Genomic DNA, 11,703 nt, shown 5'->3' with positions numbered 1-11,703 from the left:
TGCGGCATGGATTGGCTGGGTCTTTGTTGGTTCGCAGACAGACAGAAACTCGTCGCAAAATACGGCGTGGACCCTTCAGAGCTCAAGGGGGCGGCGAGCCTGTCAGATTGGCGGGTTCCCGCATGTGCCTCGATTCGATGGCTGACTCGCCGTGACGTGGCGTGTGCCGTTCGGCCAAGGGGAAAACGGAACCGGCTCGCTGATGACAAAGACGAGACAATGCACGCAACGCTGAAGAATTCAAGACGACCCGACGCGAAACACAAACGTCGATTTGTCCCAGAGGCCGCGCTAATCCGACTCAGCTTGCTCCATCTAGGATCTAGGTCTAGGCATTCGTGGTTTCGAGAAGCAAAACGCCTCTCGACAAGTTGACCGCGCGAGTCGTCGCAGACCCAAGTTCGCGTCTTCCAGCCATGCACGCTAAACCCTAACCCTGACATGGATCAAGGGGGCGAGGGGCGAAATAGCACCGACAACCGCGACGGTTGCTGTGCCCACGCCGTATAGACTCTCACAGGAGTATATAACACCCTCCAGGGCCAGCCGTGGACCTAACCAGGACTGGGCAGGTTCGGTCCATGCCTCCTCCCCCCTTATTCCCCACCGCCTGACTCTGCCTCTCCACACACCACGACGTCGGCTCGAGGGATGGCACAGGATGGGACCTTCACTGGGCCTTCCGGCGGAGCTCGTCGGCCAGCCTCAGGAGGTAGAACTGCCTCGCGGCGGGCGGCAGCCTCTGGAAGCTGGCGACGACGCGGGCGATGTCCTGGCGGCCCTTCTCGTACGCCGCCAGGTCGCGGTTGCCGTAGACGTCGCGGCCGGGCGCGTAGGCACCGCCGTCGAGGTCCCTAAAGAATATGTTGACCGCGATGCTTGTCTCGCCACCGCCACTACTACTAACGACAGTGGTAGCCGTGTGCAGCCACAGCGGCGGCAGGTACAGCACGTCGCCCGGCGACAGGACGGCCTCGTGCGGGTGCGTTTGTGATAGAGCTGTTGTTGTTGTTGTTGTGGATGAGTCAGACGACGACTGCAGAGACGCGAACACGTCGATGCTGGAGCTGGAGGCGCCCGGCGGGAAGGACAGATGCTCGACGTCGCCCGGCGGGAACAGCATGAGGCGCTTGGATCCTGCGATCTGGCAGTACACGTTGGCCATGACCTTGCGATAGTGGGTCAGCACAGAGACACAGAAGTGAAGTTATGGTTGTCCCGCAAAACCCCAAACTAAGGGGACTTACGTCGTAGTGAAGCCACATATTGACGGGCCCGGACACGCGCAGCACGGAGCTGAAGAGGCTGTCGGCGACGGCCGACAGCTGCGGCGGCAGGGCAAAGTCGGGCGCCAGCGCGGGAAAGTCGTCGGCCAGCGCGGCGGGCTTCTCGGCGGGGCGGTCGTGCGAGAGCGCGCGGAGGTACAGCCTCTCGCCGTGCGCGACGCGCCGCGCGAACTCGCCGAACCCGGCCGTCGCATAGCGGAAGTTCTTAGCGGCGAAGTCCATGGCCTGCGTCGTAGCCTCGTGCACCACGACCTGTGAGAGTGAATGTCAGTAGTTACGTAGGTAGTTAGGTGGTAGGGTAGCTAGTGTTTTCCAGAATCATAATAGATTTGCCGAACCAGAAAGTGAAAAGGGGTAGTCTCACCTTGCGATCGTGCCCGATCTTGTTTGCTAGATAGTCGAGGCTCCAAGTCGACACGCACGCGCCCAGGTCCAGGCCCGTCAGCACGACCGGCCGACCGTCGCGCAGCACTCTGGCGAAGTCGTCAGGCGTCTCCAGCGTGACTCTGGCGATGGCTGTCACGGTGGGGCTAGGCCCGCCGGATGCAGACGACGACGCGGTATCTTGTGCTGCGGCGCGCTGCTCGCTGCCGCTGCCGGGGATGATGTCGAGCGTCTTTTCGTGCGCCCAGCGCGGAGGCGCGTCCTCCTCCGGCACCCCATCTACCACCACCCCGCTGCTGCATAGTGGCGCGCCGAGGTCGATGGTATAGACGCCCTTGTTCCAGAACGTGCCCATGGAGAAACACGTAGCGCCGCCGCCGACGACGACGGCGCGGCGGCCGTCGGGGGGCGCCAGCAATGCCGAGGTTCCCGTCAGCAGCGGGCGCGGCAGCGGTGGCGTTGTCGTCGTGATCATTCCCTGACCGCCCACGAGACGCGAGCAGATCTCGTATTCGTCTGCCGTGACGCGACACACGAGGATCTCGTCTTGGTGGTCCAGCAGGTGCGCGCTGGCCACGCCGCCGAGCACCACGAACTCGCCGGGCGACGACGCCGACGCGCGGGGAAGACAGGCGGCGCCGAACCGCGCGAGCAGCCGCCGCGAGCAGCCCTCGTCAAGCGCGCCAGCCGGCCGCGGGATGGTGTACCTGATGGTGGGTTTCTGGGGGGTTTGCATTGTCAGATCCTTATCAAGCTTCAGAGAAGAAAGTCGCGAGGTAATTAACTCACTTCGGGATCCGAGACATCCAGCTCCCAGTGGAAGATCTGGTCAGCGACGACGCCGTCGCGGAGACCGCCGGCATAGACGCCGCTGAAGCGGGCATTGGGATTGGTCTCGCCGCCGGTGAGGGCGCAGAGCATTGCGCCGTACACGGTTGCGGGCCTGTCGTGCCCGAGGATCTCACAGACGACCCAGCCCGTCTGCGGCCGGTACAGGAGGCAGTCGGCGAGCGCGTCGGCCTCGCCTCTGCCGCCCGCCAGCAGGGCCATACCGGTGGCCCCCAGCGCGGTGACCGAGTGCCTGTGCAAGGGCGTCGGCAGATCATGGGTCCGTTTCCAAGCGCCCCCGCTCGCGCTCGCGCTCTGTTGGAAGACCCAGCAGTCCTTGAAGGGGCTCGACGGGCCCGCGCGCCCGCCTGCCAGGAGCACGCCGTGCCCCCCCCCGAGGTCCGTTAGGGAGTGGCACATCCTGGATGCAGGCCCCCCTTCGCCGAGGGTGAACTCCCGCGCAGCCAGCGCGCCGTTGTTGTCACCGTGGCCGGCCTGCCCGAAGACGTCGCACGACTGCAGGCGGCTCTTTGCGCCCAGGCCCATGACGTTCAGCACGACGGGACTAGTGCTGCTGCTATTGTCTTGGGAAGACAGCAGCATGGCAGTGCCGAACCGCCGCTGCCCCCGCTGCCCGGCGCACGCGTCGAACTGCAGGGCCACGGACTGGACTGGAACCGAAGCCGAGCTGGGCGGTGGTGGCATTGGCGTGGCCTCTGTAGCAGCAGCGGAACCACCACCGCTGACAACCTTGGCGTGCACGAGGCAGTAGTGGCTGGCAAAGAGGGCAAGCTCCTCCCACTCGTCAAAGGGCTCGACCTGGTCGAGGGCGGCGCGGTCCGCGGGCGAGAGAAACGTGTCGTCGGCCCAGGCCTGCCAGAGCGTCCACACGCGCACGGCGGTGCTCCACCCGCGCGACGAGAAGCGGTGTTGCTGATCCGCCACGCTGGGGTACGCGCGCACCGACTTGGGCGGCGTGTTGAGCTTGTCAAAGTGCTGCAGCATGGTGGTAGCGAACGGGTGGCCGTCGCCATCCGGGAGGATCTGCTCGAGGAGAACAAACTCGGCTGGTTTTGGTTGCAAGTGTCAGCATATAGTCGGCTACCTGAGCAAGTGTGTTCCTTCTCCCCCCCGATGTGTCGTTGCCATCCTGCTAAGGGGAAGCTGCCAACGAGCAGGCATAGGAATAGATTGACAGATACATAAATACAGGGAGAGTCGACCCACCATCCCCCAACGTAGACGCCCACCGAATCACCTCGTCGGCGCCCGCCGTCTCCATGTACGTGATGGACACCTCGGCGACGAACAGGAACTCGCAGCCGGCCAGGTCGCCGAGGACCGCGGCGAGGGCCTGCTGGAGGGTGGCGAGCTCGCGGAGGTCGCAGCCAATCTGAACGTAGCGGTCGCTCTCGAAGACGACGCTGGGGTGTCGCTGTTGTTGTTGCGCACGCACGCCCGTCAACCCGGCCAGCAGCTCGGGCGTGGCGGCGACGGTCTGACGCTTGCGCTCGATCAGCTCGGGGAAGTCGACGTCGACGAACCGCGCGCGCCCGCAGTGCTCGGGATACCGCGAGAGGCACTGCCACGGGAGGACGTCGCTGCGGGTGTGAAGCCAATCATGGTCAACGATTTTTCTTTTTTGACGTGTGTAGGTGATCACATCTTGTATCCCGTAGCTCGTAGGGAGTGGGAATGTCCTCACCTGCCACAGCCCAGATTCACGACGACCTTCGTCTTGCCACTGCTATCAGGACCAACACCCTGCAGGAACCTGCGCACCAGGACGTCAATGACGTGCAGGCGCAGGTGGTAGCCCCTGTTGATGAGGGGGCTGCGGCGCATGAACTTGTGGACGAAGAAGCGGAAAAAGTGCGGCTCGCGCGGGTAGTACAGCTTCTCGACGCTGCGCTTGGACACGATGCTGCTGCTATTTGTCTAGATACCCAACTGTCAACAATTGAATCGTAGACAAAGTGTGCTAATGTTGAAACATACAGACATGACCTGGACGTCCTGGGCCTTGTGCGCCGGTGACCTCTTTTTGCTGTTGCTGCTGCGCGCCGCCCGGACAGCCGCTACACCGTCCCTGGCCATTTTTAGGGGGGTTAGTCTTTTGATTTATTTTTGGTATTAGGCGGCCTCAGAATCTGACCAAAATCTCATCAAAGGACAGAGACGCGGTTGAGCACTAGAGAGCAAGTGAGAGACGCTGAACCAGAAGCTTTGAATTGCTGCAGTTGAGAATTCACACGGTACAGTATGGGTCCGCTGCGCATACTGTACATAGATACCACCCAGAACACCTGCCAAGCCCTGGCTGGCCTCCCTCCCAAGTCAGGGGTACCCGCCCGAGACAAAAATGGGGACAGAACCTGGCAAGTTATTAGACAAACGAGATTCTACAGTATATCGTCTATAGAAAACCAATCGTGAAATGACATATACAAAAAAAGGCCAAAAAGGCCAAAAAAGGCCACAAAAGGGTTCGAGCCCCGGCACACTCCAGCTTTGTATGTACAGTACAGAGTACACATGCGACAGAGCCAATTGAAAACATGAAAACATGACCCCCTCAAACGACAACTCCTCTCTGCGCCCACCCGTTCTTGCCCTTCCACGCCCACAGGACCAAGCCACACGCGACCCAGATGCTCGCCGCCATGGCCCAGAACGTCGGCGCGTAGCAGGCGGCCCCGTAGCAAAAGACATCCTGGCCACCACCGCCCCCGTCCCCGTCCCCGTCCCCGCCCCCTGGAGAGCCAGCAGCCCGCTTCGCCGCGGCCTGGTAGACGGCCGAGTAGATGACGCCCCACGTGGTAGCGCCCAGGGCCGGAAACATGGCAACAATACCCCAGTTGGTGGCAAAGTTCTCGACGCCCCAGATGACGGTGATGATGATGGGCGTGAGGCTGAAGACGGCGCCGTAGCCCGCGCCCACGAGCCCCGACACGATCCAAAACCGCTCGCCGTGGTTCTGAATCAGGCCCGACGCCAGGCTGGCCAGCCCCAGCGACAGCACGCCTGCGAAGAAAAGCAGAAACGAGATGCGCGACACGGACAGGTGCCGCCCCCGCGTCGACTCCTCCTCCTCCTCCTCCTCCTCCTCCTCCTCCGGCACCGCAACCGACGTGATCTGGATGTGCCGCGCCTGCGGGCTCGGCGCTAGCAGGTCCGTCAAGGTGCCCGTGAGCAGCCGCACCACGGTGCTCGTGATACCCACAATCGACACGTGGGTGGCCGCCGACGTGGGCTTGCCCTCGTAGTGCAACGTCGGCGGGTACAGCGTCTTGATGACAGTGCCCAGGTTGTTTATAAAGGCCTCGCCGGGCCCGATCATGAAGAAGAAGCCGAGCGCAAAGCACCACATGGTGTGGTCCGTCAAGAAGCGCCGCGTCTCGGCGTTGAGCACCCACTGCTTCTTGAGGCGCGCCTCGTCCTCGTCCAAGTCGTCGTTGGAGGGGCCGAGAATCCCCGCGTCGTCTCCCTCGTCGAACGGATTCGTCGACTGCTCGATGGCCCCGTAGCCCCTCTCGGACCTGCTGGGGCCGAACAGGGCGCTGCCGTCTAGAATACCACTGCGTTCGAGCTCCTCGACAGCCTCGTCGATAAAGTCGCGCTCGTCGACAATCTTGAGCCCGACGGTGCCAGACAAACCCACCACAAACAGCAGCACGGCGAGAAACAGGAAAAAGCGGAACACGTCCACGTCGCCCTTGGTGCCGTCGGGCAGCCGCTCGCAGAACACGCGGCTGCCCAGCTGGCTCAGCCACATGCCGCTGAGCCCAAACGCCGCGATGGGCACCGCGAGCGCCAGCCCGCGGTGCCTGCCCTTGCCAAAGTTCTTTGCGCACGTCGCCACAGCACTCAAATACATGCTACACGTACCAACACCGATAAAGACAAACGCGACAATCATGGCCGCGAACGTCCACGAGCCGTGCTGCTGCACCAGAGCCCCACCCTCCTGCGCGTCGCCCACGACCCTCCTGTACAGCGCAGCAGCCAGACCATAGCCAACACCAAAGAAGACGGCCGCCAGCAGCGACAGCGGCGCGGGCCCGACGCGGTCGCACAGGTAGCCCAGCAGCGGCACGAGAATGTACATGGCGATGGAGGCGGCGCAGGCGACGCCGTTGACCTGGAACTGCGTGTAGTGCAGCCGCTCCTGGAAGATGTGCCCGTACAGGCTGAACACGGTCACGGAACCCGCGCACAGCGACGACAGCACCGCCGACGCGAACGACAGGCTGCGCGCCGCCGCCACCGCCTGCAGCCGCTTGTCGCCGCCGCGCAGCGGAGAGAGCGACCGGAGCGATGACGAGGACGAGCTTGCCGGGCCTAGTGTCGAGGTTGTGTCTGAGTGCAGCAGAGGCGTCGACGCCGTGGCCGTGCCGTCGCTTGTGCCGCCGCCGCCGCCGCTGCCGAGCGGACCGGTGTGCGACATGGTGCGCGCGGTGAGACTCGAGGATCGGGGATTAATTTGAGCGAGTGTTGGACGAGGATAGTCTAGGTTCGGTTCGGTTCGGAGATGATGGCAAGCTAAAGCCTCGTGCGGGTTCGTCTTCAGGGCTGCTCCGTTTGCATCTTCACCGCCCAGGCCTGTTGGTAGGTAGACAACTCAGCAGCCGAGATAGTCGCTTTCGGGGTGATCTTGGATATAATGAGCGAGTTTGTTGTTGGATACCTAGGTCCCAACCTTGATGGCCAGTGGTGAATTAGTCACAAGCTCAGGCTCCCGTTGTCCGTCACCGAAGAGGGGCTGCTGTAGGTAGCTTGCTCAGCCGCTCGCCCCCACTGTATCCCCCCGCAAGCCATCAGAAGCCACTGATGTGCTGAGACCCCGCCACTCCCATGTTTGCCCGTGGGTTTGTTAGCGGAGGACTTTCCGAGATATGAAGGGACCTCCACGTTGTTCGCCGAAGGAGGTGATATCTATTGGAGTCTCTATTTTAGAATCCTGAAGGGGGGGATTATCTATTAGAATCCCTATTTTAGGATTATGGAGGCCTACCTTGTCTCTAAAAAGATCTAATAAAAGCCTTTTCCAGCCGGTTCTTCCCAAGTACCACGCCAACAAACATTCATACGAGTAAGGAAGGCGCCATTCACACCTTAAGCACCCAGCCTCACTGGCAGTACTTGCCTCAATTCCTCAACCTGGAAACTTTTCGGTTGGGCGAATTAGGTTCTACTACTATGCCGAGCCGTAGCCTCTCCAAATTCCGTTTCGCAAAGTCATCCAGAAATATTTAAATTTCATTGATCAAAGTCATTGCAGTCTCAAGCCCCTCGCTCACTTGCAACCCAATGGATCGCCTGTTGGCTGATCATCTGGACGCCCTTAGGGCTAACGTCCAGCTGCGAAGAGACAACCTGCAGAACCTGATCCCTTCCTTAACGGCCCACGAGATCCGAGAGTTGCGCCAACAGCTCGACGCGGTGGACTTCCGCACCGACATTCTTGCCCGTCTCCCCGTGGAGCTGCACTTGTTGGTGGCAGACTACGTCGATGGCGCCGATATCTACAGCTTCCTCACCGTATCCAGACGGTGGAGGAGGATTTGGCTGCAGGACCGCATGCGGAGACTTCTCGCCGACCGCTGGCTCCCCGGGCTTCGCCGCTATACTGAGGAGAAGGAGCGCCTCACGGCCGAGGGACAAGACCAGCCCGCCATCTTCTACGATGCCGCACGCCGCCTGCACTTCAGGTCGCTAGGCAAATTCCAAGCGATTTTTGTACACCCCGAGTTCGAAGAAGTGGGCGACGACGGCGGCAAGGGGGCACTTGAGAGCTACTTCCCCTTGGACCCCACATGCCGTCCCGTCAAAGGCAACGACGAGGACCCTTGGAAGGGAATCCTCCATGAGCCCCCCAAGCTAAATCTATCCGCTTGGCCATTGGTAAAATATCTCTACTCCAGTGGGCGACTTGCCTGGCAATCCCCTTTTGCGGAACCAAACAACTCTCTGGTCTTTGTCGACGACCTCAGAACCAAGCTGCGCAGGGTATACCAGTTACCTGATCTGACCCTTCGTGGGCCTAATTTTCAACTACGGGCTTTTGGCGACAAACTGGTGGTGGTTTCCGTGTCTAGGACACTGTGAGTTGCATTCTCCTTTTTCTCCCCATTGTCCCTGCGCGTGGCTGAGTGGTTTGTCTTGAATTGTAGCTACGCATGGCACCTCGAGACCCGGCAACTCGACATGGTCACACTGCCGACAGCGCTATTCAAGTGTGAAACAAAAGGCACCCGCGTTTATATCTACAACGAAGCCGCCATCGAGATATGGGCGTGGACGTTCAAATCGGGTCTGCGAGCTATCGACACCACCGAGATGCGGACGTACGTGGACTGGACCTTCTCCAATCACAATGCACATAGGAGAGAGGACTACCAGATTGGTGTCTTATTCCATCCGCTCGTGGAAAGCACCGTCTTCTTTGCTATCCCCATGGTAAAGGTCAAGGCGGTGGCTGTCTTCGAGTACAAGAATGAGCGATACTCCTGTCTCTTCGCATCTCCCGTGCCGCAGACTACCTACGGTTGCCCCTACGCCTATCGCATACTCGAGGTTCACGTTCATTCTGCCCCGATAAACTCGTACGGCCTCTATATGATAGCCGCCATCCATGTTCAGAGCCTGGATCCTCTGTACCGTCCCCCCCCGGACATATCCTTGATATGTTTCAATACTCTAGACTGTTCATTCTCGTCACAAGACTATCGGGTGCCGTCCGTTGAGCGGAAACCCGTTCTTAGTAGTACTATTGAGTTCACGCCAGCGTGGTGGCACGGCCAGATGACAGCCTGGGTGGATTTAGAACAATCTTACAGGAACGAAGACCTCAGCGAAGAAGACGCCCATCTGGTGACAACAAGAGAACTTGGCACGTCACGTTTTAACTCGGACTCGGTGACCCGCGTTTGGAAGGGAGAACAACAGCCCAGACTCCAAATTCGCCGCGCCGAGATGGAGTTGGACAAGATGGTCGAAGGGATTTTAGGCGTGCCGTGCAGCCCTGACCTGACAGTCAATGATGTAGCACGTGTCAGGGGCAAGGTGGCAAGCAAGTATTCTGCCGACCACGTGCAGTATTGCCTCGATATATCCGGTCTCGACTCGGTCCTCCATAACGATGTCGGGCGGGAAGTCATCCTTGACGACGATTTCATCGTCTTACTCCACGCCGGCGGCTACATTATCTGGAGTTTCTATACTGATACGCCGGTGATGTAAAGCCTTTGGAGGCTGTGATCCCTGCCTGAGGGGTTTGCATAGAGACTGGTTAATAATTAGAATGTCTACTTACGTGATAGTACACATAATAATAGGACATTATATGGGTTTCGCGAGTAATACCGGTATCTAAGAAGGCCTCGAGCATTCTACGCGAGGCCTTTGGGTTTCTTTATGAACGCTTGACGAGAATACCAGACGTATTTTTTTTACCTAGTCTAGAGTCCAAATGGACGCTTTTGATAGATGTCGATAAAGACTTGTGTGTAAAAAGCAACGCTTGTCATCTTTCATTGATGGTGGAAATGCCCTTGTCCTGTTGTCCATCACATCGTGAAGGATAACTCTAGCGATCTTGGCTCTCAACGAGCGTGCGAGTGTATTCCGTTGAGTCTTGTGGCGATGTCTACTTCTTCCTGTGGCCAGTCTTCTACTTCGTTTAGGAGCTCGACCAGTCTGGTAGGTTCTCGGCCATATACAGCTTTGTCAGGTCGCGTCCCAGGCTGAGGATTGTGTGTCCGGCCTCGACTCTGGTGTCCAAACCCCCTCTTGGTAATATGCGCTGCGTCTTTACCCCTGTGGTCCCTGCTTGAAGGGATATGCCTCCTGTCCAAGGGGAATGTAGCGACGCATATGGACCAAGGTTTTGGTGGTGATCTTATGCGTCGATTAGCGTCCAGGACAACCGCAAGAAATCCTTTGTCTAATGCGTCCTCGAACTCCGGAAAGCGTGTGCCACAGGACCGTATCTGCATATTAACTTCATGCCATAGGAAATTGGAAGAAAAAGAACGAAGAAACAAGAGCCAAAATAGTTCTGCATTTCTCCAAGGAGAGAATAAATCAAAACGAAAGAAGCAAGCAAGGTTATTGGAGATGTTTAAAACGAAAATAATTGCGGTTTATCGAATTTCCATATTTCATAATGTAGCAAAGTGTTTCTTCATGATGTTTACCTTATTAGCTTCAACAGAGACCTCCATTGGATTTAATTCTAGACGGCGTAGATTCCATTACTCGCTGCCTCTTTCATCGCCGCTTACTGGTGCTAGAGAAGGAACAAGCGTCTCCGAGCTTGGGAAAACGCCCATGTCATGATATTTTTTTCTGTGCGATAAATAGTGCCTGGAACGATTTGTCATTTTCGCCGGTGAGGACTTGCTATTCTTCGAGCTCGACCTGAAGAAATACGCCAAATAACTATCAGGTCATCACTGATCAAGTCGGCTGCTCATTATATTAAATGTAAACCGGCTAGATTCTTGGACTTTACATCTACATGTAGGCATATGTACGCTTGCTCAAGATTCAAAGCTTCCGACGGAGGAAATATATCCAGAATTGCTTAATATGAAAGGAATGGCTGCCTACACACCGACTCATATCCGAATCCCTCTCAATCTGGCACACAAGCCATCTCTCTTTTCCCGCTCCATCGGCCGTGTTTTATCCAGCACAGTTGCGGTAGGCGCAGCGGTACTAGAAGCCGTAGGATCGTACTTTGCGCCTCGGGAAAAAACACAGGCACTGCGCACATTTCGAGATTTCTCCCCCTATAGCCGTAATACGTACAGTTGCGTAGACGTGGTCGCGTGCTTCATAATCCGGCGGCAACGGCGCCGTCGGGTTTTCACACGAGAACCTCACGATACATTGAGTAAGCTTCTTCGTTTGGAGCAGATATCCGATTTACGAGTCACGGCGGCAGTCGTAGATTGGGGTTCGAGGCTAGCTTGACAGCTCGTGTCCTGCGTGGCCAACGCTGGTGATTTCCTCTATATTTGCAGCCTGGCTTGAACTTGGCAGCCTCTAGCATTCACGTCATAATGCTTACGAGGGAACGGCGTCGCTAGACGAGTTAGATGCACTGCTGCTCCAAGCTGCCATCACCACACTGCGAACGCCCAAACTACACACCATAATGCCCGAGCACGGCGGCACGGACAATGCCTACGCCTTCGTG

The 11,703-nt window shown here is 58.4% G+C and overlaps 3 protein-coding genes across 3 annotated transcripts; 1 reads left to right on the top strand and 2 right to left on the bottom strand.

The window, feature by feature from the left end:
• Nucleotides 1-670: 670 nt before the first annotated feature.
• On the bottom strand, nt 671-4,595 carry B0T26DRAFT_743819 (uncharacterized protein; the record flags this gene model as incomplete). The annotated part of the gene is made up of 7 exons (XM_060444312.1): nt 671-1,168; nt 1,248-1,538; nt 1,651-2,391; nt 2,475-3,565; nt 3,726-4,099; nt 4,204-4,436; nt 4,497-4,595. The coding sequence occupies 7 exons, from the start codon at nt 4,593-4,595 to the stop codon at nt 671-673; spliced, it is 3,327 nt and encodes a 1,108-aa protein (XP_060291699.1).
• A 149-nt stretch (nt 4,596-4,744) lies between these two features.
• B0T26DRAFT_789757 (major facilitator superfamily domain-containing protein) lies at nt 4,745-6,945 on the bottom strand (the record flags this gene model as incomplete). The annotated part of the gene is made up of 2 exons (XM_060446837.1): nt 4,745-5,583; nt 5,626-6,945. The coding sequence occupies 2 exons, from the start codon at nt 6,943-6,945 to the stop codon at nt 5,074-5,076; spliced, it is 1,830 nt and encodes a 609-aa protein (XP_060291698.1). The 3' UTR covers nt 4,745-5,073.
• An 863-nt stretch (nt 6,946-7,808) lies between these two features.
• Nucleotides 7,809-9,740, top strand: B0T26DRAFT_756091 (uncharacterized protein; the record flags this gene model as incomplete). Its single annotated transcript, XM_060446044.1, has 2 exons — nt 7,809-8,602; nt 8,672-9,740. 2 exons carry the CDS (start codon nt 7,809-7,811, stop codon nt 9,738-9,740), a joined length of 1,863 nt encoding a protein of 620 aa, XP_060291697.1.
• Between the last annotated feature and the right edge of the window lie 1,963 nt (nt 9,741-11,703).

The sequence above is a fragment of the Lasiosphaeria miniovina genome (assembly GCF_030549165.1).
Source record: "Lasiosphaeria miniovina strain SMH2392-1A chromosome Unknown B0T26scaffold_7, whole genome shotgun sequence".
In the NCBI taxonomy this organism is placed as follows: Eukaryota; Fungi; Ascomycota; class Sordariomycetes; order Sordariales; family Lasiosphaeriaceae; genus Lasiosphaeria; species Lasiosphaeria miniovina.
The sequence above is the reverse complement of the archived record's forward strand: the minus strand, read 5'-3'. Positions and strand labels throughout refer to the sequence as shown.